The sequence below is a fragment of the Varanus komodoensis genome, unplaced genomic scaffold (assembly GCF_004798865.1).
Source record: "Varanus komodoensis strain SLA01 unplaced genomic scaffold, ASM479886v1 scaffold29_1, whole genome shotgun sequence".
NCBI classification, from domain to species: Eukaryota; Metazoa; Chordata; class Lepidosauria; order Squamata; family Varanidae; genus Varanus; species Varanus komodoensis.
Window position 1 is genome coordinate 9,036,594 of NW_025335759.1, and position 27,326 is coordinate 9,063,919.

At 51.0% G+C, this 27,326-nt stretch overlaps 1 protein-coding gene across 10 annotated transcripts in view; it reads right to left on the reverse strand.

Moving 5' to 3' along the window:
- Positions 1-26,785, reverse strand: part of PHLDB3 (pleckstrin homology like domain family B member 3) — a 31,213-nt gene extending 4,428 nt beyond the window's left edge. Inside the window, exons 1-13 of one of the 10 annotated variants that reach the window (XM_044435213.1) lie at positions 26,664-26,785; positions 15,539-15,823; positions 13,727-13,921; positions 13,176-13,313; positions 10,041-10,169; positions 9,273-9,428; positions 8,479-8,589; positions 7,459-7,545; positions 6,462-6,560; positions 4,510-4,603; positions 3,795-3,963; positions 2,375-2,462; positions 284-343 (exon numbers count right to left, since the gene is read on the reverse strand). In XM_044435213.1, coding sequence (XP_044291148.1) covers positions 284-343; positions 2,375-2,462; positions 3,795-3,963; positions 4,510-4,603; positions 6,462-6,560; positions 7,459-7,545; positions 8,479-8,589; positions 9,273-9,428; positions 10,041-10,169; positions 13,176-13,313; positions 13,727-13,921; positions 15,539-15,796 — 1,584 coding nt within the window. In that variant the 5' untranslated portion in view covers positions 15,797-15,823; positions 26,664-26,785. Of the gene's footprint in view, positions 1-283; positions 344-2,374; positions 2,463-3,794; positions 3,964-4,509; positions 4,604-6,461; positions 6,561-7,458; positions 7,546-8,478; positions 8,590-9,272; positions 9,429-10,040; positions 10,170-13,175; positions 13,314-13,726; positions 13,922-15,538; positions 15,824-25,097; positions 25,417-25,563; positions 25,785-25,894; positions 26,027-26,663 lie in introns of those variants that run through there. The other 9 variants (XM_044435211.1, XM_044435215.1, XM_044435209.1 and 6 more) reach the window with 9 other exon arrangements.
- Positions 26,786-27,326: the final 541 nt, after the last annotated feature.

Here is a 27,326-nt window from a genome sequence, read left to right on the forward strand (position 1 = left end):
GCTGGGGGCAGCCAAGTCATGTTCTTCCTTCTGTACAAAGGGAACATGAAGGACTGGGCAGCCCGCAGGGAGCGATTGCAGAAGAATTCAGCCCCGATCATCCCCATGCAACCCCACTCGCCCTGCCCAGGTCCCCTGGTGGTGGAAACCACGGGGGCAGGGCTCACACAGGTGTGGAGAAAGGAGAAGAGCCCGAGCCTCCAGCTCCCTGGCCCCGTGGGTACCCGAAAGTAAAAGGATGCTTCACATTCCGACAGCAGACGCAACTCGGATGTCCCCCTACCTTGCCTGATGGGGGCAGCTCCATGCGCTTTGCCTCCTCAGCTGCTTTCTTGGCCTCCTGCTAAGAAAAAAGCAAGGTCTGTCTGTGGTGAGTTGGGCAACGGGCGACCGTCTCCTGGCGGCTCCAGGCATATGCCTCCTCCCCCAAAACCCAAACCTGTCCCACAGAGAGAGACACAGGCAGAAACGCCCGTCCCCCTCTCCCACCCACGGGGCCAGTCTGGATTCCTCCCATGAGTTGCCCACATGAACGCAGGGCGGGCAAACAGCTGACAAGGTGAAACTGGGCACTTCCTCGTTTGGGAAGCCGCGTGAGAGGCAGATGGGCGAGACAGTCATGCTGGGTTGCAGCAACCAAGGGGGCCGGGGCTCCGGAGGACGCCACGGCAGAGAAGGCTTCCATGGCCTCAGGTAGCGAATGCCCCTCTGAAGGGTGCTACTGCTCTTGCCTCCCGCTTGCAGAGCTCCCAGAGTCGCCACCTTTCGGACAGACTGCTGGACTGGGTCAGCCTCAGCCCTTGGGGCCACCTTCCGATAGAGGGTGTGGCTGAAGGCCACAGGGGCGGCACAGAAAGCAGCCCAAAGGAGCCAAAACTACCCGCCTGCTTAGCTCACATCTCTTCTTGCTTGTAACTCAGGTGCAGACGTGACATTTCCACCTTTTACAGAGGGAGAAAAAACTGCACAGAAGCCAGGAGGTTTCCAAACAATGGGTAGCTGGAGGAAGTGGGGCTGGCCAACTGGGGAATGCCGGGTCCCCCACCCCTGGCTTAGGCCTTTGCTCAGATCTGGCAGGACTCTATGTTCTTGGGTGTGCGTTTGCCCAGACTGGCCACACGAAAGGGCCCCAACTGGTTGCCACAGACTGTTGTGCGGAGGAAACAGGGTGTGATGTGAGAAGCAGCTCTGGCTCGAGGGATGCCTAGGCTGCATCGTCAGATGGGGTTGTGGGGCAGAGGAGAGGAGCCTGTGGGGACAGGATTCCTGGGTTCTATTATTGCCTTGCAGATGGAGGCGACGCTTTAAAGAGGCCAGCATAAATGAGGAGGAGAGGCCCTCTGTGTGCAAGAATTTAACAGCCTGTTCCTTTCGGATGCACCTTCCGCACTCAGAAGGCCCCAAGCTTGGAGCATCCAGGGCTGAGTGCATCTCCAACTCCCTGTGCCTCCCAGAATGCAGTGGAGCTGCAAGCTGTTCTCAGCTGTCTAGCTGAAGTGCTTCGAGGGGTGGGGAGAGGGAGGCCACCAACAGAACGCATATCCTGGCAGGCCCAAGCTCCATTCTTCCCTTCGGCTTCCTTCCTCAGCCCCTTTAAGCCCTTTCTAAATTTGTGTTCCTGATCCTGGAGAATCAGCTCACATTCTGTGCCAGCTGCAAGGTCCAAACTTGGAATGCAGATTCTCAGTTCCAAGCTTGGAGCGCTGCCCCTAATCTTGGATCTGGGAACCCAAGGTATCATGACACCGTCTAGGGAGCCATAGGATTGCTATTGCTGCCCCTAAAGCCCAGTGCTGATAGGTAGGTAACAATGATTTTTAAAAGGAATGTGTGCAGTTTCCGTTTTCAAAGAAGGCATCTCTGGCTTTTGAGCAATGAAGCAACCAGGTACATTATTTGCATATCAAGACGAGGCCCTTGGGTGGGGAACGTGTAGCCCTCCAGCAGTTGCTGGACTGTTGGCCAGGGCTGATAGGAGCTACAGTCCAATCTGCGGGCTGCACATTCCCCAGCCCACCTTAAAAGCTTCTCACAGTAACCTGGGCCAAAACGGGAAAGAATCTATGTCATGATGCTAATATTGTTCCCAGGGCATTCTTGGAGACAGGGGACTTTCATAAGTTCGGGAGAGATACGGTTTTGATTGGAAAGCTGGTGTGCAAGGGGAAATGTTAACTCCCTCTCCTCATCACCATGTTCCAATATGGTTCAGGAACCATCACAACTAGTGGTCCTTACTCCCCAAACTTTGGAGAGGAGTGGATGGTTGGATGGATGGATGGGTGGTCCAGATTTTCAACTTGCAGATTTCACACCTGGAAAGCACAGTCTGTGTTAACAAAAGACCCTGGTGTTTTTTAGCTTGTCTTCTCACCCTTTCCTGCAGCAACCGCTCTCTCTCTGCCATGGCCTCCCGCACTTTCAGCTCCATCTCAGCCAACTTAGTGACGCAGTTCCCCAGGCTGTCGAAAGACACATCTGGTCAGTGTCAGTTATAGTGGACACGTGGAGAAGCAGAGAGAGGAGACAGGCCTGATGTGGGAGGTCCATGATTCATAGGACTTTAGAGTTGGAAGGGACCCTGGAGAGCATCTAGTCCAACACCTGCTTGGTGCATAAATCTTGCAGCTGTAGTGACCCTGGCAAACACCCACTTGACCCTCTCTTTAAATGCTTCCACCAAGTAAGATTCCTCCACTTCCTGAGTCAGCCCACTCTCTTTTTACTGTTAGGAAGTTTCTCCTACTTTTAGAAAAAGACTTCGCGCCTGCAATTTATTTTATTTTATTTTATTCATTCATTCATTCATTCATTCATTCATTTGATTTATATCCTGCCTTTTCCCTACAAAGGGCTTAAGGCAGCTTACGTCATTCTGCTCCTCCATCTTATCCCCACAACAACAACCCTGTGAGGTAGGTTGGGCTGAGAGTCTGTGACTGGCCCAAATTTCCACCTATCAGTTGCCCACTCCCCTCTATATCAGCAGAGAACCAGTCTGCTCCATCTTCTCTGAGACAATCGTTCAGGTCTCCACTAAGTCTACCTTTCTCCAGAAGAAACATACCCACTTCTTTTAATCAGTCCTCCTAGGACTTGATCTCCAGAATCCTTTTCTGTACACACACAAGTTTGTCAATGTCCTCCTTAAAATGTGGTGCCCAAAACTAGACATTGCCCTAATGATGGCCTGGTTAATCCACAATACAGTGGAACTATTGTATTTTGTGAGCTGGAAACCATGTTTCTACTCACTATGGAATGCCACCCAACAGAATGTTATTGCCCGTCTAGACATGGTGGTCCGCAAGAGGACTAATAAAACCTCCTAGCTTTGCAAGTTGCCCGGAAGGCCACAGTTTATGGTTGCAAGTCATGTCTCATGGCTTCTAGGCAACTAGAGAGCAGGATGGAGATGGTTTCCTGCGGTTGCCTGATAACCAAATGTGTCTGTTTTTCCCCTCTATTCCCAAGTCAATAAAACCTCCGATCCAGGGCTTGAACAAACCGAGTCAACAGCAGAAGCGAGTCAAACAGAAGGACGTTATCCAGAGCCAGTCCCCAAACCAAGCTCTGGAAGCAACTCAAGAAGGTGGATTCAGGGTTGGGGCATGTCGAAAAGAATAGGAAAAGGCACAAGGGCATGAACAGTGGGTGCAAAGGCACTGAAGGATGGGGAAGGAAGCAAGTTTGCCTGGTGGGTGGGTGGAAGATCAGGACAGCCAAAAAACAACCTGCCGATGGGTTAATATGTTGGAAAGGCCATGGTTATGGAGGAAGCTGCACCTGCTCACCTGTAGGCTCCTTGTGTGCCTCCTCCTAGATGCCCCGCAGCTCTTTGACCACCCAGCAGCTGGTAGAGGGGGTTCTGGAGACGTGAGAACTGCAGGTTTGGACTGCCCAGATAGCGTCCATTGCTCCCACCAGAGAGCTGTGCTGCCAGTACACTGGAGTCCAGAGCACCTGGAAGGAACAGGTGGGAAGAAATCCAAGCGCTTGCATCAGAACCCTTGAGGACATCCGACAAAAGCACTTCCCATTTTGGCACACACACTGCCGTGCAACACAACGGGCCCATGGTCATTCTCCATGGTCTAAAAGCCCTGGAGATGCAAGTCTTAGATAAAAGAGGCCAGATCCCAGGGACCAAGACTAGAATGGATCCATTCGCCCTTGTACACCACAGTTCTGACAGAAGATTCCATATTTCTCAAGAAGGGCCGTCCAGTGTAACTGCCTGCAACCTCTCCAAACGCAGATTATGGGAATGCAAAACTGCAAACAGGAGAGAACAATCTTAACCATTTCTTGTTTTTTGTAGTGTACTCTGTGATGTTATTCCACTGGATTGAAATTAGCCTTTTAAATTCACCATCATCAACCCCTGGAGATACGACTGTTACACCCCAGATGCCTGCTGACACAACTCTACCCCCACAACCAGCACTTTCTCTCAAATCTGCCTTTCCCCCAGTCTCTTTAAGTCCCCCAATTCTGGTTAACACATACCATGCATTGAGAGGGGACGCTCCGCAGTCCGGGGTTTGATGCGTTCCCCTCGCCTACGGGGAAGGCTTGCCGTCCTCTGTACTCCTATGGAACCCTGGGCAGAGAAAGCAACTGAGTGAGAATCAGGTCTGGAACTCACAAAGCAGTCCTGCTCGCCTCATCCTCAGATTTAGACAAGGGGATTTCTACACCTCCCCAACCTAGATATTGCGCACCCACTGTACAACCATACTTCCGGTATAGCAGGTTAGGCTATTTGTCCATTGACTTCAGCAGGGTCTTCTGTAAAAGTTGAGGGAAGCTTGCCAAGTTCTCAGCCAGAGACGCCTCCCCATCACCCGATCCTGCTGTCCACAGAGGCTGGGGAGCTGCGGCCTGCAAAGCCAGTGCCCAGCCAAGGAGTGTGGAGGCATCTCTGGCACATTCTGGCCGCCCCCCGTCATTGCGGGACAGCACTGAGCTGTCTCTGAAAGGAGATTTTTAAAAATCCATGAAGGACAGCTGGATAGAACCTCCATCTTCAAGGAGCGGAACAGCGATGGAACCAACGACCTGGGGAGGTTATGGATCTCCCACACGGGAGGCGTTCAAGATGCGACTGGACAGCCATCTGAGAGGGAGGGTTCAACTGGGAGTCCTGCACTGAGCTGGGAGTTGGAATCAATGGGCTTCCAACTCTACTGTTCCGTGATTCCATGAGTCTATGAAAGGCAGCGTTTCTCTGAATACCATTTCCTGGGAGGGAACAGTGGAAGAGGATTGCTGGCTTTTGACTCCACGCTCCATAGTCTCCTCATTGGTAGAAGGTGCGGGACAAGAGGGGCTTTTGGTCAGCCCCAGCAGGACTACTTAAATCCAGTGTGAAGTGAGTGTATGCCCTGATATTTTGATTAGGGATTTTTTAAATTTATCAGTTAAAATCCTTCCTAAGGGACCTATGCAAGGCAGCCGTTAGCATCATCAGAAAAACAAGATGTGTAAATGAAAGGTTGACACAATTTGCAGCTTAAGCAGCGACGACAGAACAGAACTGAACAAAGGGAAAAAAGTGGCACCCTACATCATGCACAGACTTCTGTGGGGTGGAGTGTGGGGTCCAGAAAGTGCCACGTTCTATGTGTAATCTTCCTGTGCTTAATTCCTGCTTCTTTTGTCTTTTTTCCCTCAGAATAACTACTATCCCAAATACCTTCCAAAACAGCAGGGCTTGAACTTGCTCTTTGAGTAAGGAAGCTAAGCAAGCCTTCCTTGAGAATGAGTTCCATGATCTAGGTGTCACTTCCAAGATGCTGACCACTCCAGCATGCAGGGGACCCAGAGCAGGTAACTCAATAACAAAATGGTTTCTGGCAAGTTTGAACATTGCTGCTTCTATTTTGGCTGCCTAGGAATAATGATTCCCTGTGAGGAGCTTCTGAAATTCTGAGAGTACCACAGAAGCACAAGTGGCAACCTTCTCCGAGTGAAGAACTTTCGGGCCCTGGACTGACTTTGCCCACCCACTGGCTACTCCTGGACTGGAAGAAGCGTAAAAGGACCTCCTGTTCCACCCGAGTCCTCCTAGACCAACAAGGATTCCCAAGCTCTGGTAAGACCTTGCGATTCTTTGCTCGTGTCTCCTGGTTTGCTCCTCAGTCTTGCCTCCTGGCCTGTCCTTCAGCCCAGACTCAGAACAAGGCCCTGACATTCCTCTAACAGAAGGCAGACCCATATCCCCACGCTCAGAGTGGGGCACCTCATGCGCCACTGCCAGGCCCTAGTCGGTGCCCCATGTCCCCTCGTCTGGGCTCAGCTAAGGCAGTCCGGTGTCTTCAGTCCTCACCATGGGCTTGTATCCCACGCCTCCCAGATTCCCTCAGGGCTCTCTCCCGTTGAAGAAGACAGATCTAAAGGAGCAGGATTGCTTGTGCACATATAAAAGGAAGCAGGAGAGACTGGCGGTCAAGACGGACCTTGACAGAGCTGCGGACGGAGAAGACACAGGAAGATGAGTCGGACTGGTCAGAACCCAACACAATGACCTTCCGATCCGTCTTCCGGGTGAAAGTGAGCTGCAGGGAGACAGAGGCACATTAATATGGAGGCAGAGCTTGCAGGGTGAAGTGGAGGGGGGGCTTTCTCTTTTTACAGCTCTGAAATACTAAATCCACCCTCCTTTGCTTTAGGCACTAGAAGCGACCAAAGGTTAAGACAGATGTAAGATTTTAAGAGCGACCTCAGCAGCTTTTTGTCCATGCCTGGATCATGTGACTCCACACACGCACAATCCCCTGCTCCCAATTTATCCTCAAAACAACCCTGTGAGGTAGGCTAAGGCAAAAGACGGGGGCTGGCCTGGAGGGACCCTGTGATCCCCCTGGCTCAGGGACAAACACACACACAAATAGCACATATAATTTGGCCCCATGTCTTGGCCTTGCAGAGAAGCAAGTTTAAAATGTTGACATAGGGCAGAAATGAATAGATGCTTTGGTATTCTAGGCTAAGGCATGACTGAAATGTGCCAAACCTGGTTGACCTCACATCCTCAGCCTGAAAGGATGAGCCCCACTGCTCCTGGGCTTCCTTATGTTGTGGAGGGCCAGTTTGGGGGAGGGGGTACCTTTTTTCCTGTGATGCTTCCTATGTCCTAGAAGGCCCAGCACCAGGCAAAAGGTAGATGCAGCTTTCTCTAGCACTGCACCACTTTGCTGGAGGAAAGCCTTACCAGTTGAATTTCTGCCTGATGCATGAATATAACAGCCTAAGAGGAAAGAAGAGCCTAAATGCTGACAGCTCCAGAGCTGCGACCTGGGATGCCTCTCTGCCTTCTCTGTGTCATTCCACACTGTGCATCCGAACTGTGTGTTCATCCCAGCGTGGGATCCACACCTCCCACCTGAAGGGGGAAACTCGTCCGAGATGGAATGGGGGATGGAGAGACCCTGAGAAGGCTTGGGAGGTGCTTACCTGAGTGACCCCCTGTTTGCTTTCCGAAGAGTCCTCCCCGCTCTCCTCTGAATATTCCTGGCCCACCTCCATTAGGCGACTTCTCTCCTAGGCACAAACAGGTAAGTCACCTTTCCGGACAGATAAGCCCGTGCGTCACTCATTGGCATGCCCACTCCACTTATCACCAGCCCGTCATCAGTGAAGATCATGCTTCCTTCCTACAGAGTGACCCCCATTGCCCTCCACTCAGAATACCTGCTTGCTGCCGTGGGCAGAGTCTATGGGAAAAAAGCAGATTCCTCATGGGGTGAGCATAACCCCGCACCAGAATTCCCATAGAAACAACTGCAGCCCTTCTCAAGGGCATCTCCTTTATCTAACTCAGGCTAACATCCCAGTGATTTGAACAGAACCCTAAGCCAGGAAGTGGTTTCTTGAAATCTGGCTTATTTTGTATGTGTTCCTGACAAACAGCCAGTTACAAACCACAAACAGAAGGCACGGTTTGTTGCTGGATTAACAGCTTTGCTTTGTTTAATCTATATCTACTTAAGATGCTTACTTATCCCTAGCTTGTTTGTGTGACTGTCTGTTCCTAAACACACTTATACCCTGCCTTTCTCCCATTGTGGAACTCAAGGCAGCTGTGTGCAGTTCCCCGGGGGTCTCCCCTCCAAGGTCAAGCCAGGCCCAGACCTGCTTAGCATCAACATGGTGGGTGCCTGATGTACCTTCAGGCCACATTCATGCAACCTGTTCAAGCATAACAGGGCAAGAGACAAGGACCAACTCCAGGACAGGCTCACCCAGGAGAAGACACTCCTTTAGCTAACCTGATCCTACACCATTTAGGGCTTTGAAAGTCATAACCAGCCAACAGTGTCTGGAAATGGACCAGGAATCCCAGAAAGAGGTGTAGCCAAGGGGTCACAGGCTCCCTGTAACTGGCCCTGTTCTGTGAAGTGTGGAAATGTTGCTTGAAAGAGAATGAGGAGGGAGCCCAGATCCTAGATGAATTTCTGAATGGGAGTCCCTTACTGCGTTGAGATTCTTCACGGCCTCGCCCTTCTCCTGGGCAAACCGCTGGCACTCGTCTACCATTTGTTCCTTTGTGAGACGGGCTTGTCCTTCCAGCTTCTGCACTGTCTTCTGGAGGGGTGGAGAGAACGCAGTTAGTCTGAAACTGAAGATCTCAAAGCAAGATAAACATGCTCTCGATGTGTGTTCTGACAACTGGGGGAAGCTAACAGTGTGGGAATAAATCGAACAAAGCAAGGAGAGGAAAGAAAAGCACAACCCTGGTCATCACCCCATTCAAGAATATTTATTTGATGACTCATCTGCCTTTATGTTGATTTCCCATCTAGATATAACACAACAGCTAAACATGGGAAGCAAAAGATAGCTGAGGAAGGACAAGTTTGTCTACGGTTTGATGCTGCTTTCTACAAAGGATAAACCATTTATAACGTCACCTCTTCTGTTTTCATTCCTTCTTCCAGTGAAATCCCAGGATGAAAACATCCTCCAAAAATAAAAGGGCAAGATAGCATCCCTGGTTCAAAACCTCACCACCATCAGTCGCCCCAATGAACTGTTTAAGCAAGTTTTAAGTGTACAGACAGCGCTCTATCTGATACAGCAAGCACAGATGCACTTACAAATAACATCCCCACTGCTCTGATGACTAGCAAACATATATCACGGCCAGCAGAAATAAAAACAGCTAGCGGGGAAAGCCTTGGGACAAAGAGACCTCGTCTGGAAAAGAGGCTACTGGAGCAAGCAAGAAACCCAAGAACTGGTCCCCAGTGGTGGGATTTCCTACCCACCTTCCTCTGGTTGATGCTGTTCTGCAGCTGGGTGATCTCTTCAGCCAGAGCCTGGCAGGCTGCCTCCTTCTCCTCCTCCAGCCGACTTTCTCGTTCCAGCAGCTGAAACTCTAGATCTTCATAGCACCTCAGGGCTCCTTCCAGCATTTCTGAAGTCTGGGAAGAGAAGGCAAGAGCCCACACAGGCCGTTAGGAGAGCAGTCCCAGTGGTCCAAGCAGCCTCCCCCAAGCTGGGATGCCGCAGAGGTTTGGACTACAGCTCCCATCAGTCCCAGGCAGCCTGGGCCATGGTTGGGAATGCTGAAAGTTGTAGTCCAAAGCATCTGGACGGCAACAAGTGTGGGGAAAACTGGGCTGGAGGATATTCACTTCTGGTCTGTGAGAGTGTAGGGAGATCTTTGCTCGACAGCAGTTCCATGTGTGTGGCATTTCAGACCACAGAGGTGGGTGGTAAGAAATCCCTGATTCAAATACGCCTGTCTGCAGGCACACACGTATATGCAGGTGCCCACACACAAACACACACAGGCACACACCTCTGCTGTTAAGAGAGCTCTTACATCCAAGGGAAAGGCCAGCCTAAAGCCTAAAGCCCTTCCCCCTGATGCCTCGCTTCCCACGGCAAGGAATGTTGTGCCTTCCCTTTTTTCCCCGTGGTATGTCCCACCTGCAATCTGCAGTGGCACAATCCAAAGAGAGCTCCACCATGTGAACTGAGGAGCCTTCTATGGAAAGACGGGGCTTCCCAGGTCGCGGCGTCACACTCACCTCCTGCAGCTGGCTCTGCATCCGCTCCCGCATGGATTCGGGCTGATTGTCTAGGTGAACCTGAGACTCAGCATGTTGCCGGCGCAGCTCCTCTACCTTGTGACGCTCCTGCTGCAGCCTCACCTTCTCCTGCCAAATTCAGAAAGGGCTGGGTAGCGTCACCGGGCAATCAGCATCTGGCCACTCCTTTCTCACCCAGAGCCGATCAGCGCTGTGATAACTACTGCCGTGAAGCCTAGTTCTCCTGATGTGGCAACTCTCTCTGCCCATCTATTTCGCCACTCACCTGGTTGCCTGGGAATTCCATGCAGGTGAGTGAGCCTGGTGGTGGAGGCCAGACAGTTCGCTCCATCTCTCCTCCACCAGGCCTCTCAGTTTCCTTTCTTGCTGCCCAGGGAGGGCAACCCCTTGCTCTGCAGCAAGCCAGATCCCTGGGGAACTGGTGAAAGAGGAAGCCACTGCTCCCACCAGGGCTGGCATGGAGTCCAGGTAGGGCTGGACCCCTGCCAAGGGCTCACACCCCAGCAGAGAAGAGGAAGAGAAGCAATCGCTGCCAGTGACCAAGAAAGCGGGGTGCCCACTGAGGCCGTGTGAACCTCAGAGACAAGGAGCTTGCACTCAGCGTGGCTCTGATCTGCCAGCCTGCTTGGCAAAGGTCTGCCCTGTCTTTCTAACTAGCCTGCTAAGTGGGCAAGTAGCCCACCCTGCCCGACTGGCTAGAGACAAGCAGGCTTCCCTTTTGGTTCATTCAGCACAGAAACGCAGCTTCTGAGCCGCCTGGTGCATTGTTTGGAAGCCAGCAATTTCTGTGGGCTCTTGTACAAGACTAAATAAATCTATACCTAGACTTTACTACTTCTGACTGTAGACAAGAGAGCTCCAGTAATGCAGTTGGGTTATTTTAGACTCTGTGAGACCCCCTTCTTATGCAGTAATTTTGCTTATTTCCAATAGTCTTGTGCTCCCATGCCCAAACGGTAAGGCGAACGACTTTCCTATTTCAAAACGGGGTGGGCCAAGATCCTCAGCTATCAGCCCCACAGTCACATCCCGACAGCACCACCAAAGGGCTCAGAATCCTGCATGACAAATCCCATCCCGAGCCACAAAAGCTAGCAAGGCTAAGTGCAAGCTAAATAAGAGCCAGTGTCTTTAAGACTCCCGTGTCCTGTGCAGGAGGCATTTCTTTCCTGCAGCCTGGGGCAAAGCTGCCCGGTCCCAGGTTTATCGCTTCCATCAGAACTGCATTTAGCTGGAGGAAAGCAACAGAGGCTGGCAACAACGGGCTTGACAGAAAGGATTCCACACCCGAAGAATCGCCGCTAACTCCATGCTGTCGATGTTCTGTAATGGCTATCTGCAGAGCAATGGGTTGAATATGAAGATCTGGGAGCTGACCTAATCCAGGGAGAGGCTGTTGGTCCATCTAGCCCAGCCAGCATCACGGCAGAGGTCTTTCTTTCCCATCAAGTGCCACTGGATCCTTTTTTCACCAAAGACACCAAGAACAGAAGCCAAAGCACCCATTTCCCGGATCATCTGAGTCCCTGGTTTTTAAGTGCCGGAGAAGCATAGGCAGAGGGCTGGCAAGTGCTCCCACCAAAGAGCCAAGGTGAACCTGCCAGCCGGAGGGGCCCCTCTTGTGTGGATGGAGGCATTGCAGTTTCTACTCCTCCTGCTGAGAGATGGTATTTTTGTGCCACATCCCGACACAGTGTGGCCTTCAGGCCTTCCATGATGCTCCTTTCCTCATGCCTAAGTCTCTCCATATGCCTACCAAGAAGGCTGCCCTGGTTACCTGGCTACCTGCATTCCAGGTACTAACTCTGGAAAACCAGTGGTTCTTATGACACTTTACCATGACATTGAAATTGGTCAGGAGGCCCTTCAACACAGAATCATCCTCTGTAAAAAAAAAAAAAAAAAAAAGCAGGGGGACGAACGGATGCCCCAGCATCCAGAGCACATCCTGTGCTGGCAGGTTGAATTGCTCCTTTTCCAGAGAGGTTCGGTTGGGTCCTCTCTTTTATGATTTAAGCAAGCCGTCGAGGCTTAAAAATAATACATCCACTGAGCTTTTTCACTTTGCTGATGGAGTTGCCTTCTCCATGGATTTCGTTTTCTCTTTGCCGGGCTCTTGGTTTTCTTGTGTTCCATTGATTTTACTGTGAAATCAGTTGTGATCCACTGATGGCCTTTTTTTCTTTTGCGGGGGGGGGGGGGCGTGCTTTACAGCATAAACATATATGCACAGTACAGGGCAAGATGTATCCGCAGCCTGCTCAGAAATCTGCTGCAGTGCCAGAGGACATCTGGGTGTGATAACTTTTAAACACTCCTGCCAGGAACACATGTGAACAGCATTTTAAGTGGAATTCTCAAAGGGCCAAAGAAGAGTTTTTGTGGACTAGAAAGCAGACCCTTTACCTGATAAAATCTGTACAACTGAATTGTTTCAATGTGAGGACAAGGGAAGTCTGAGCTGGGGAGGAGGAACTGGGAGAGCAAAGGGGCGAAGGATTGTTATGCAGGGCCACAGCAGAGCAGAACCCCTTATCCTGCCGTCTGTCGGATTATGTCATCAGGAGGGGCTGACGAAGAACCCCCGAGTCCACGGACTGATGAGAACAACCTGCCAAACGTTGCCTCTGAATTCCGTAGTCTTTAATTCATGCGATGCATCAATGCACCAATCAGAGGGGCAGGACTGGAGCAGCGGAAGCAAAAGCCATGCAAAGAAGGGGCATCTGGTTTCCGCTCTCAGACTTCGCCATCTAGTTCACATCCTCTGTTTAGAGCAACTTGGGGTGGCTCCAAAGTCACTCAAGTTGCTGGGATGCCACTTTTTATTCCTCTTCTTCTTTATTTTGCTTAAACCAGCAAAAATAGCCCTGCTGAGCACTGCCACACACACTTTCATCTGAACTTGACTTTATGTCGTACGGTGCACACATTTGTGCAGGGCACAAGAGTTCCCAAAATTTAGCCCCGAAACCAAACGGAAGCAGAAAGAAAAAAGAAGGGAAAGTTGCATGAATTGCAAGTTCGACGGCATCGGAAGGCAGCTGGCACGGAGTCTGGAGGAGAGCAGCCTAGGAAAGCCACTGGCAGGAGGTCTGGAGAGCAGCCGCTTACCTTCTCCCTTTCGGCGTGGCTCCTCCGCTCCGTCTCCACGAGGCGCCTCTGCAGCTCCAGCAGCCGCTTCTCTTCCCGTCTCAGCTCCTGCCTCTCCTCGTTCAGTTCCCCTTCCAGCAAGGCACCTTCCAGGTCCATCTGCCAGGGGTGGGAGCCATGTCAGAAGAACCATCCCTGGACATCCCACCGGCTTCGAAGTGATCGCCCGCAAGGCCCCGGGAAGCCAGCAGGGGGCAGAGGAGCAAACCGAAGCACGGAAAGGAGGAAGGAAAACCAGGAGCCCTCGCTGCTCCGCGGGCCCCCGCTTCGGCCACTGCAAAACACTCCCCACCCCGTGCCGAGCTCCCTGGGAACCGTGCATGGGGTGACGAGTGACTCCCCACTCCGCAGAGCCAGCAGATCCTGTTCTCTGCATATCGGCTGCAATCCTTCCCCACCTGCCTGGGTGTGTCACTTCTGCAATACCTGTTCTACCGGTGTCAAATGTTGTCCAACAGACACCCCCTTCCCTGTGACGTGGGTGGGAAGAGAATGAGGCGGCCGAGGCATACCTCTATGTTCAGTTCCTTTTTCTGATGATGCAGCTCCTTGATCCTGTTTTCAAGGGCCGAGATCTTGCTCATCGCCAAGTGCTGCCGTTGCGACTCTCCCGTGGTGCAACACCCGTTTCGGGGTGTCCAGGGACTCCCATTCTGTGAAAGAGGCACGGCATAGTTGGAAGCTGCAACTGTGCAGAGGTTGTGTCCCTGCAATAAATACAGTGTTCGGTCCCAAACTGTGGACTCATCACAGGAACGGTACTAGATAAGTGTGAACAGTCCAGAAAAGGACGCCAAACATGGTTTTTTCCACTAAGAAAGGCTGAAGTATTTAGACTGAACTGGCAAAGACATGATAGGAGTGTCATCTTGTCGGCATACCAGGAAAGCTGATATATAATGCTTGGAGAAAGGAACAGGGATATTTGGGTAATTTCAGGTGCCTATATTCACAGCATGTGGATGTCCCACACAAACTGCTAAGAGACCAGTCGCCACAGATATTTTGAACAACTCTCATCAGTCACCAGCTAGCACAGCCAATCATCAAGGGTGATGGGAGCTGTAGTCAAAACATCTGCAGAGATGTGGGCTTAGGAAGGCTGCATCAATCCATTTCCCTAACCCTAGCCTGTCATGAGATTTTTAATGAATGACGATATAGAAAAACTTTAAACAAACTGTTCATCACAACTATATTTGCTGATTTGGCAAGAATATTTGCATTTTGCTGGTGGAGACTCCTGCGAGTCCCTTGGACTACAAGGTGATTAAACCGGTCAGTCCTAGAGGAGATCAACCCTGACTGCTCTTTAGAAGACCAGATGCTGAAGATGAAACTCAAATACTTTGGCCCCCTAATGAGAACGAAGGACTCCCTGGAGAAGAGCCTGGTGTTGGGAGCAATTGATGGCAAAAGAAGGGGACGGAAGAGGATGAGGTGGCTGGATGGAGTCACTGGGGCAGTGGGCGTGGGCTTGGGTGGACTCCGAGGGATGGCGGAGGACAGGAAGGCCTGCAGGAATGTTGTCCATGGGGTCGCGATGGGTCGGGCACAACTTCTCAACTAACAACAACATTTGCATTTATTCCTCCATTCAACTGGCAGGCTGTTCCTGGGGAGAAGCCTTTGGGAACATGTCTTCTGCATGATTAAATGCCACTGCTGGCTCGTAGTAAGTTGCAGGTGGAATTAAAAGTGACACGGTTTGATGTGGCAAAATTATTGGACCAGCCTTGGGCGAATTCTGCACTCTGATACCAGTGCCTGCGCTTCCCACACACTTGTTCAGGACTGGAGCGCATGCGCACACACACACACACACACACACACACACGCACAGAATCCTGAGCAGAACCATTTGGCCACCGCACCACCACTTTAAGTCTGTGTTTGTATATATAAATTTAAGTCACAGATATGCAAGCCTGACATGCTCCCAAACTCTGCTCACTCGTTGCTTTTGGTTTTAATGTTCCGCTGTTGGTTTTACGGTAAGCTTAACCCTGGCACTGATCCTCCCCTGCTTTTGTACTGCAGATTTTGAAGCACTTATCAGGGGAATATTGAGGGTCAGCTGCAGCTCCTTCTTGAGCTTGTTGGCAATTTCCCATTTTGCTTCGCTCCTACACTCCAAAAGTGGCAGCATGCAAGACTTCAGGCAACTTGTAGCACATTTTAACCTTTCTTTCAGGCAGGGCTACAGAAACGATGCCATTTGGATTTTAAAGCATGCCTCTTGCTTGCATGACCTGTAAACAACAGCTCAAAACCCAATTCAGCGACCAGTGTGAAGAGGCTCTTCGGCAGCCCCGGTCACTCACCCCGTTCTGAGCACTCTCCGTGCTGCTGACTTCATCGTCTGCTGTACAGTCACTCAAGCCGCCTCCCGGACTCGATCCGCTTTCCGAGGAAAGAGAGTCGCCTTCTGTATTGCTCTTGGTCGCGGAGCCCCCCTCACCTGGGGACTGGTGGTGGCACTCGGGGGCTTCTTCGAGGTGGTCCTTCCCCAGGGCGGCTGGGTAGGGGCAGCACTCGGACTGGCTGAGCACCCCCATGGCTTCCGTGTTCTGCAAAACCATGGCTCACGGGCACATGGCCACCGTCTCCTGCAATTGTGAGCAACAACAGCGGAACTGTTGGTGGGGATGCTGCTGTTATTATTGTCACAACTAGCACTATATGCAAGAAACACATCAGACCTCTCCAGGTCAGCCTTGGAAACAGCCCTCAGAAGTTGCCAACCGGCCTCTGCCTTCTCCTTCTACTAGCCTCCTGTGTTCCCCATGCATGCACAGAGAAGCACCCCTCCTTTACAGCCAAGTGGAAATCCAGGATGCAATTCTCTTAGCCTTCTACCCAACAAGAGGAGCAATGCAGCTCAGGGAGGGGTTTCCCATCCTCCACAGCCAGCACACAAACCACATGGGCTGCTGGAAGAAGAATGGAAACTCGATCCCTCCCTGGCCATTCTGCTTGCTCGCCTGCACAGAGCTCCTGCTCGCCAGTGGCGACTAGATGAATCGTGTCCCATACAAGGCTGATCTAACCCAATATTCTCTTTCCGAATGTGACCCGCACGATGGTTCAGAAAGCCCGCAGGCAGGGGACGCAGGCTGCGACTCTGCCTTCTGGAAGCACATTGCTGTTTCATTGAGCAAAGGGTGCCATCCCGTGCATGCTTCAGCAGCACGCTGGGAGTCAAGGAGCACTTTTTGTCTCAATAAGCCAAGGGCTGCACTCAAAGGCTAAGGCCAAGTACAGTCCGTGATGGTTTAATGGAATCTTTGCGAACAGCGGCGCTTGCTTCTCGATACCAGTTGTTGGGAAACGCCAGTCGGGTGGCGCTGCTGATTCATCTCTATTCCTAGGCTGCCCTGTAACTACATGTGTCACATTTGAAACTGCTGTGCGCATTCAAAAGCCGCCACAGAGATGCTACGTGTTATTTTCTTCACATTTTACTCAAAGTCGGCTGTCCAGCCCTTATTATCATTATCATAAACTGCAGTGAGGCCCTCGGGGGGTTTCTATGCCTAATTCAGCAGCTCTCACACTGTAAATCTGGAATACTCCCTGCTGCTGTTGTTGTTCCTTTTTTTCCTTTAACATACACATGAGAAACTGGTTCTGTCATTCGTGGGAGCCTGGCCTCCGGAGCAGAAACGCCCTTGGAACACAGAAAGAACTCGGCAAAAAAAATAAGCAAGCCTGAACCATCAATTAGGCTGATACATGCAGGATGCACCGCTCCGGCCTGGGGTGTGAACTGGCGCTGGTAGCTGGAAAGGCATCAGTGGCACAGAGGAGCCACCCCAGTGCAAGAGACCTGCCCGAATCCGCTTCCCGCAGTCAGCCCGAGCCACCCACTCCCTGGAAAGCAAGGCAGGCGGAACAGGATGCAGGGCCGTCTTAGCCGCATGAGGGGCCCCGGGCCAGGCAGTGTCCTGGTCCCCCTACGACAACGACAACTACCGTTAATTTTGGAAGTTTTCTCATTCTCCACGGGTTAACACACAGAGATTAGTATGGGGCCCACGGGCGAGTGCCCCTCAGGCCCATGCATGAAGACGGCCCTGGCAGGACGTGATGTCCCGAAGACCTGGATGCTCTGAAACTTGAGACTCCCGTCCACTGAAGGTCACGGGCCGCCCCATTGGCGACCGCCATTTTCACCCCCAGAGCGGTTCAAAGGAGGCTGGACCCATTTCCATATGCAACCCGAAGTACCACGGGAGCGAACATGGGTTGGGTGCTGGCAACCGTAGCATTGGAGGTCACCTGCTCAGGCAAAGAGCCCTTTGCCGCCTTCTTTCAGGTGGAGAGAAGGCAGCTGCTCTTCCCAGGGCAAATGGGTGTCCGGACTCGTCCTTGCAAAGGCAGACATTCTAGACCCTAGAATTAAGGTCCGAGACTGAGCATATTTGGACAGAAAAACGTCCTGTAACTCCCAGCATTCCCCAGCCAGCACAAGGACTTCTGGGAGTCCCAGAAAAAGAAACCAAACACAGCATTACAAGATCCTTGGGGGATCCTTGGAGCAACCATATTGCAACTGGGAAGGATCTTGGAATTGGTGCGTCTCACAGGCTGAATACTAGTCAACTATGTGAGGTGGCTACAAAAAGGGCCACAAAATGCTATTTTGGGCAGCCTTAATAGAAGTCTCACTTCCAATCACACCAAGTACTAGTTCAGCGTTCAGCACTGGTCAGGCCTCATCTTCTGAGCACCACTGTTTAAGACAGACACAGATAAACTGGAAAGCGTTTAGAGGAGCTACTGTCCTTCTACCGGCAGGCAAAGATGTCTTGATCCAAGCAACTTTCAGCTCTGTGAAGTGACCTCTATTGGGATGGTGCTGCTTTTTAAAAAAAATATTTTATTGTTGTTGTTCTTAGTTGTACTTTAATATTTTATGCTTGTTTTAACAATGTTTTTTTATTTTGAGCTTGGTTTTTATTATCAATACCCCCCCACCAATTTGGTTGATGAAATGGCAGGATTTGAACCAAACTTAATCAGTAGTTGAAAACATCTGGAGAGTGCCCGATTTCTCATCCATGACTCAAACAGCTGCATGCCAAATCTGGGTTGGCAAGGTTTCTTCAAGTGCCCGATGTGATCCTTCACTTCAGCACCCCATGCCGGTCCCTCACTATCTCCCACTGGCTTGTTTCCCTCCACTTGAGATGTTTTCAAGCTGGACAGAAATAACAACAAGGTCGACTTTTTCCGCAGAGCTGGGTAAGTTGCCAACAAAGGAACAGAGAAGGCCCAGGCAAGGCTGATTTCGTGTACAGCCAGAGCAAATACAGTGTGGAGCTTTATGCAAGCCTCCTGACACAGTTCGAAAGGTCAACCAGGACCCACCCTCAGCCCAGCTGACAGATGAAAGCTTTTCCCACCCTGAAGACTGCAGTCCAAGGATGCACTTGGGAGAGCGTGCACGCACTGAAGATAAGCCGAGGTGGAATCTGACAATACGTCTGCCTTCCCTGGTGGCCCTCGCCAGAAGAACTGGATTCCCACCATCAAAACTTCACTACTCTCATGCATGCATTCAGGGAAGTATGTCAAGAAAGGCTTAAAAGGCAGAAGTCATTTTCATGTGAAATAAAACTATATCCATAATCTGGTCTTAAATGTTATTTTGTGGTGTACCAGAGAAGAAATAGGTGCCTGGAGCTGACACTTTTTCTTTTCGGTGCCAGGCCAAAACCCTTTTATTTTCCCACTATTTTAAAGGCTAATACTGTTTTAAGATTATGTTTTGATGCTGTACAGTTTTATTTTATTGTATTACTGCCCTGAGACACAGTGAAGGGTGGGATATAAAAGCTTTAAATCAGGGGTCTCAAACTCAAATTACCTGGGGGCCGCTGGAAGTAGAGTCTGGGTGAGGCTGGGCCGCATCAAGTATTCCACCACAGCGGTGGTGCTGGGCCGCTCATCCCATGGCTGGCCCGGCCGCCGCCGGCACTTTGAAGGCCGCAGGGCCCCTGCCCCGTGCGCCGCCCGTCCCAGCAATTGGCCCGCAGGCCGCGAGTTTGAGACCCCTGCTTTAAATGAATCCCTTTATAAGTACCTCCAAGGCTGTCACAAAGAGGAAGGTCAAGATCTCTTCTTGCAGATGCCAGAGTGTAGGACATGGAATAATCAGTTCAAGTTGCGACAACCCAAGGCTGGACATCAGGAAGCGCTTCCTCACTGTCAGAGCAACACGACGGTGGAACCAGCTGCCTAGCGAGGTGGTGGGCTCTCCCACACTAGAGGCATTCAGAAAGAAACTGGACAGCCCTCTGAGTGGGATGGTGTGACTTGGTGCCCTGCAACAGAAGGGCGTTGGACCCAATGACCTTCATGGCCCCTTCCAACTCAACTATTCCATGATTTAATGATTCTGTGAAATAAATGGTACTGATGCTGGGAGAACAGAAAGATAGTCTCTTGCTCAGGGCTGAACTGGAAAGGGCCAGAAATAGATTGTGGGCACAACATGAAAACAGGAGTTGTTCCTCCTGACCTCAGAGGAAGAAACTTATTGCTCCTTCTTCCATAGATTCTTTTGTGTGCAGGGGAAAGTTCAGCAAGGTAGAAACCTCAAAGTCAAGAAAATGCCTGGACAGTTTGAGAAACGAAGGGCCTTTCTCTGTGCTCAGCCGACAGATCTCCAGCTGAATGGGAGACCGAATATCCTCCCAGTCCAAAAGTGACCGGGAGCATTGCAGCAAAGGCCATGCACGGCCAGGCAAAGCAGCATCGGACTGCTCCGCATTGGAGTCGGACTGATTTCCATATCACGCCGGTTTGGAGCCGGGCTTAGCCATGCCTCGAGCACGCTGCAGGAAACAAGGGAACAGGCGAGCCGCGGCAAACATCCCATTGTGTCCAGTAGCCGGCTCCAGCCTCCACAACTCGGCGCCCTCCAGACACTTTTAACGACAACTCCTGGCATTCCTGCCATACTGTTTGGGGATGATGCGGGTTGAAGTCCCAAGCAACTGCGTGGCGGCGGGCCGGGGAAGGATGGGACAGAAGTTCAGCCTGTTCTAGAGCTAGCCCTGTGTTTGGTTTATTTGTGTTGTTTTTACTCTAATTTACAACTGATTCCCAAGGCCAGTTACGGGTCCAATCAGCCCTCCATCTGAAGACCGATGAAGCAGTAACGTATGCATGCAGGGGATTAAATCTGCGCGTGTGTGTAGAAATATCCCAAGCTGCTTGTCCTTTCTCTCCTGTCCTCACACCCAGCAGCTTCTTTTACCCTGAAAGGAAGGTGTATCATTTCACTCCAGCTTCTCTCATGCAGTACCTCACCCAAAAGATGGCAGGGACACCTTATCAGTTGCTCTTTCCCAGTGGGGGGAAATGGAAGGAAAGAGAGTGGAAGAAGCTGGGAGTCGGCAGATCCCACGTTAAAAAGACAGCAGCCAGAAGTCCTTGCTCCCGGCTAAGACAGGCACAGGAGCCACAAAAGACACTGTATGACTGAGATGGAGGGCGAGAACGAGAGAGGACAAAAGAGGACGGGAGAGGGTTTGCATAACATCCGCACATGCTGGCTTACATGCTTAGCCGCAAAATTGGAAATGTGACACAGAATCTAAAGCGAAGTATTATGCACCTGGGAAGAGGTCCCATGTGGATGGGCAACAGCCAGCGCTTCCTCTTCTCCCCTCTCGTGCTTTAAGCGTTAGACTGCTTTAAATACAGCGCTGAAATATTAATTACAAGAAGCCTGAAACAAAAGGCCTTTGAGCCTGTTTAAAAATTGACAACGCTGGGACACAAACCAGTAGCCCTTGGCTCGTTGCTTTACTCTTAAGCCGGACTTCAGAGCCCTTCAGAGGGCGGGCTGCTTTCAGAGAACCCTTTGGGTGGCAGGCACAGGGCTAGCCTGTCCTGTCCCAGCGGCCGCCATGCTGCAAACTTTCGCTTCCTCCTGGAGCTGGGGGTAGACAACTTGCTTTCGCCCTCCAAAAGTCCAGCCTGGCTCCAGACCACGTCCAGCCCATGGTGCCTCTCACCAGCTGCGCAATACAGGATCGTAAAAGGATATCAGGATCTGTGCTTGTGCTTTGGGAAGCAATGCTGGGAGCTTCTGCAGTGCTTCACAGATCAGATAAGGGGAGCCAAATGCTTTGGGCCATGGTCAGTTACTTCCCTGGCCCCAAATTCCCTCTTTAGCGACTGAGTCCCCAGATCTACTGGGGCAGGGCTCTTGTACCCACCTGTTTTCTCTCTTGTTTTGAATCAACACACAATGCACACAATTATGTTGGAAAATATTCACAGTGGGGACTGAGGGCAGCCCCATTTGTATATTGTCCAAACCTGGACATGGAGGGGTTGTGGGAGGGTTGTTTAAGCCATGCATAAACCCTGATAGCTGGTGACCTGCCACAACCCCACTGCAAAGTTCCATATGCAAAATGGTGGCCCACCACACAACATGGCTCATCGTGGGTAATCAGTAACCTATCACAAGCCCAGAATGTCATGTGAACCAGGTCAATGGGGAGTAAGAGAACCAAACAGAACTTTCAGTTGATCCGCGAGGGATCAGGGAACAAAAACCCAGAAAACGAGAGCCGGACAGAACCAAGCTGCATATTTTTCCGAAGACTTTTTCTCATTCCCTTCACCTCCTTCCTCCTTCCTCTCTTTCTTAAACTGGGAAAGGACACTGCGGCTCTAAGAACACAACAGGACTGCCCGTGGGTCAGACCGCATGTGATGGTAACTCAAGGGTTCAAGCTGCATCATACACTGAAAGGCGTGACTCTGTGGAACCCAGGCAGTTTTCGGCCCCATCAGTAACTGGCAGGGAGTCTGCCTTGAGGATGCTACGGAGGGCACCGCGAGTGCCACGATCAACAAAGAAAAGCAGAAACAAGTGTACTGAGCCATAAACACCCAAAGCATCAGTTGACTCACGCGATCGCTCGTTTCTAAGCAGAGACTGGATCACCCCCTGGGGTTGCCCATTTCCCACACAGGCAAACCGTTAGACTGGAGAGCCTTCGAGGCTCCTTGCAACTCTTACAGTTCTAGCCACTGTCTAAATTATTGTTGCAGATCATGCCACGAGCTTTTGTAGAAAGTATGCGTGCAAAAGGCACATGCCCCTTCATTGAAGAAATAAAAGGAAGCCGTGCCAGGGGAAGAACTTCAACCGGTGCTGATAAGCATCAGCACAGCTGTGATGAGGGGATATTTCTTCTTCATTTTGTACTTCTCTTTTCCCGATGAAGGGCTTCCAAGCACCTTCCAGCAACAAAAGCATCAGAAGTGCAACACAACCCTTTTTGACACAGACAACACAATGCAAATCAAGAATAAGACCATCAGCAGCATTACCGGGTAGGACGGGAGTCCCACTGCCCAGAAAAAACAGGTCAGCCTTTATTGTGCCTTTCGAGACAGGCTGGACTGAAGAAACCAGCAGCTTTTCCTAATCTCCTGTTCGCGTCTGAGATTACAGCTCCCCTCAGAAGCCGAGGACCAGGATGCAAGATGCAACGTGGACATTGTTCCAGTGCTTTATTTTTCCTCAGATTATTTCCCATTTCGTAACTGCCTTAGTAACGCCCAGTGAATGCCAATTGCAAGTGCAATCTGAGGAAAACCTGGCATTTCAAATTTGCAGTGACTGCTATTCAGGTGATCATCCCATGACAACGTAGGCGAGAATACGTGCATGTCACTGAAATATGGATCTGTCTCAGAGAGAAATGGGACAAATGAGGAGTGACGGGGAGAATGGAGGTGCCCCAAGAAACTCGGTGGAAAAGAGCTGAATTCTTACGAAATGGGTGAGCTGTTGTCAGCTTGTCATGGTTCTCTCCATTGCTAAAACCAACAAGTGCATCGTCAGTTCTCAGCACCTTTGTTCCCATTGCTTAAATTTAACTATGGAAAGGAAATACTTGCTGTTTTCTTTAGGATTCTACAAGTTGTTGAATTAAAACATCCATATGAAGTAACATTTAAATCATATCAAGGGTGCTTTAATCTTCTCTCCTCGTAACTATTTCGGGTTTGTAATAGCTGAGCGTGGCTATCAAGGACAGGTCATTTTGGAAGGCATCCAACCATAGGGTTGCTACAATCCAGGGATGACTTGATAGCACATAACAACTGCAAAATATTTCAGGGCAAATACCTGAGCTGTACTGGGACAAAAAATAACATGCTGGTATTTTGTCATTTCTTAAATACAAGTAAAGAAACATGCTAAATTAGGTCAATTCCAATGGGATCTGAATACTTTCTGGGCAAAATAAATGGTTAATGCAAATGACCCTAGGCAAATTAGCTTAGTTTGTATTGAAAAATTATGCAAAATCTTCCAAACTGGAACATTCTGGGAAACAAAATCTCTGCTAAGGACCAGTTCAAAATATGGCAACTCTAAGCATGAGTGATATTGGGAAACTATGTTGCTGGACCCTCAAAACCTAGCAGCATTTTTAAAATATATATTATTTTGATTTCTCAAGTGTTCCAAGAAACTATTTTAGCAAATTCCCAGACTGAGAGAACTCCACAAAAAGAAAGGTGCTGCCACAGAGAAGGCCCTGCTTGTGGAGCAAGATCAGATGTGAAGATCCCAAATTATAGAATGGTTAATATTTTAAAAAGAAAAGAAAAAAAAAGAACTCTCAACACATCTCCCACACACTCTTGCATTTAATCTTGAGTTTAACCCAAAGCACTGTGCCCTCCATTGAATTTTCTCAATTTTAGTTCCACACAGATGATGGAAACTCACCATGTCATCTCGCCATTTCCTCCACCCCCCCATCCAGCCAAGAACTAATAAGGTTATGGGGGGGGGGGGAGACTGTTGATCCGTGAAAGAAATCTTGCTTGATTAATCATATGGTTTCTATATGGATTCCTCAACAATTAACACTATCTATTTACATATACGTTAAAATATGCATTCATTTCCTTGTTTTTAGGTGAAGCAAACACAGGTTATCATAGCACACAGAAAGCAGAAGAGGCATTCTCTCTGGCTGCAAGAGAAGGAGGAATACCTGCTCTAAAATGGCAGCCACTTCCCTGGAATTGCCAAATAGAATCCTAAAATAGGAAACGACCTGAAAGGTTACCTGGTCCACCTGATCTGCTGATGCAAAAAGCTGGCTGCCACAGCGCACCTGTCCCATTGCTGAACATCGGGAAGCATTTCTTTCTACCAGAACCTGGCCCCATATATTAAAAATATTTAATATCCATTGTGAAATCTGCTGCCCAATTAAATCAAGGCCATCTTTTGTTTTAATCAAGTAAGCATGCAATCCCATGCTTGTTTTGACCCAAAATGCTGGCTGGGAAATGCTGAGAGTTGTAGGATTTTTCCCCCTATCTAAATGCTTTATCCACCCTGGGCTTTAGGACAGCGCTAGAAAGAAACCTCCCAAGACAAGGGAGGTGAGGCCAAGCTGATGCCCAAGTGTTACTATGTTGTGAGCCGCCCCGAGGCTTCAGCAAGAGGCGGCATAGAAATGTTTTAATAAATAAATAAAATAAAATAAAATACTCAATGGAAGGGACATTTCTGCCCTTGCATTCAGTGCCCATCCTAAATCATTGAAGCACGTTATAAATAAACAATGTGATGCATTATTTTGCTTGGCTATTTTCCAACCGTGTTGAGCAAGAGAGAGAATGCACTGGGGGGGGGGGGGGGGCTGCAGTGACCCAGCTGGAACAGACAAGCAGGAAAAGTTTTGTTCTGACCCAAATCCAAACCCGCTTCTTTATGGGACAAAGCCATGGTGTTTGCTCTCCCTGTCTGCCCTTGACCTTTCACCCTTCCAAACTACCCCTTCTCCTGTCCCAGCTTGTACACCTCCCCCCAAATATTACCCCTTTCAGGAAATGCAAAACAGTTCAGGAACCTTCCAGGGAACAACCGTTTCCGATCAGCCGCTTGCCTGCCCTTCCTCAACCTCACAGAACAGGCGCTCCCGGCTGGCTTTGTCCACGTCCTCGGAACAGCCTCTGGCGCTTCAGGATCCAGGCTGCGCGGGATCCGCAGCCCAGCGCGTAATCCAAGCAAGGGGGATGTGTCGCCTTGCTGAAAACGCCGGCTTCCTTCAGCCGCCCATTGGGCACTCAAAGCCACCCTGAAAGCATCACTTGACGTGCCGGGGGGAAATGCCCGTGCGCCTGACCCCTCGCCCCCTCGGCACCGGCAGGCGAAATTCCCCAAGCCCGTGCGTGTCAAGAGCATGGTTCCCGCGAGCGGCAGTCTCGCTTCCTCCCCTCCCTGGGAATGGAAAGCCCGTCATTTTTTCCTGCGACTCCAAGATCAGCCACCTCTGACACTCACTTTCCAGCGCGCTCCCGGCTTGGTCCCTCCTGGCGCAGTGGCCCCAAAGCAGGCCCCCAATTCCTCTGGGATTCGTGCCGCGGGAGGGGAGAAGAGGCGACTTGGGGGCAGCGCGTAAAGCAAGCCCGGCGGAAGAGAGAGCGGCGCCCCAGTGCGCGCAGATAGCTGCCTCGGCCGCAGGATGCCCCGTGTCCTCCCTCGCTTCCTGGGTGCCCTCCCTCGCTCCTCCCCCATCCTGGCCCATTTGCGCTCCGAGCCGCCGCCAGCAGGTGCCTGCACACCTGCCTGGCTCCGTCGGGTCGCCCCTCGGTGATAGACAGCTGCCACTCACCCGGCGGAGGGCCTTCCCTGAAGCTCTGGCGCTGCGCGGAGGGGCCGCTGCCCGCTGCGGGCCGCGCTCCCTCGGCCTCTCCGCCGCCTGGGCTCGCCCGCCCGCAGCTCCCTCCTGCCTTCCCGCTGTTCGAACAAGTTTTACAACCCTGCTCGCTCTGGAAAAACAGCGCCGGTGACATCAGAGCCCGGAGGGGGCGGGGGGGAGGCACGGCGCACAGGGAACCGGCCCCGAAGGGCGCAAACGGCTGGGGCGCGCGGGTTGCTCCCAGCTGGCCCGCCGGTGCCGGGGCGGCTTGGAGCCACGCTGCCTCTGGAAAAGCAGGGCTCCTCCAGCGACTCGCTGCCTGGCAGCCAGGCCGAAGTGCCACGGCGGGGGGGGGGGGTGTTTGGCAAGGGACTCTCCAGCCCACGTGTTGCGCACACACAGAGGTCTGAGTTCAGGGGCTGCCTATCCGGAGCAAGGCCCGGGAGAGAGCCAGGCTGGGGAAACAGAAAGGACATTGGCCCCAGAGATCCCGTTTCGCTTCTGGCGGTCTCGCAAGAGGAACCGGTGATTTGGCTCCGTGTGAAGGAGCAGCTGTCTCAGCAGCTGATGTCACCCACCCTGGTTAAACTCCCAGATGAGAGGAAAGTCCATCCTGCCAACTTTACAGTGACGCCCTCTAATTTAAGGGCCTGTCCTCTAATCTTCGACCTAGCGGGCTGTGTTATGCGGTGATGAGGGAAAGGCTCCCTGCGTTTGCTCACGGACGCTCCCTTGGTCCTACCGTTGTCTCAAGGGTCACACCGTCACATGTGCAGGGAAAGCGGATTTTGACCTCCATCTCAGCATTGCCAACTGACCAGAATGAGCCACGCTGGAGTGCGCCGCCGTCTTCCGTAGGATTTAATTGGCAGAAACCAGCAGGATCAGTCTGCCACGGTTCAGCAAGAAGACCTTGCTATCAGCTCTTCCAGTCAAGTGGCTGTTAGAGGCACAGGAGCAGAGAATGGGGGGGAAGGCTTCAGCGAATGGGGCGGCATAAAAATATTTTAATTAATTAAATGAATAAATAAAGTTGACTAACCTTTTCTATGCTAATAAAAATGCTTTTTCAAAGTATACCTTGCCCCCGTTTAACACACACAAACACACTGTAAGAGTTCAGTGCTCTCCAAAAACCTAAGAATATCCAAGAGTTTTGTTTCTCTGTTGCTTCTTTCTCTGGCTCTTTGCAGGAGTCATACCAATCAACCTCCCCCACCCTGATTAGTATTATCCTGTATATGAATCGTGAATTTATTCTCCAAGGGCTGATCCAAAGACTGCAATCCTATGCCTCTAAGGTCTGAACTTTTGCAGCATCCGTGCAGAAGAGGAACGTCAGCAGGCCTCAAGCCCAAAGTGACCCCTTTCCACCACTGTTCCTGCTTCGTCTCTAATGTCACAT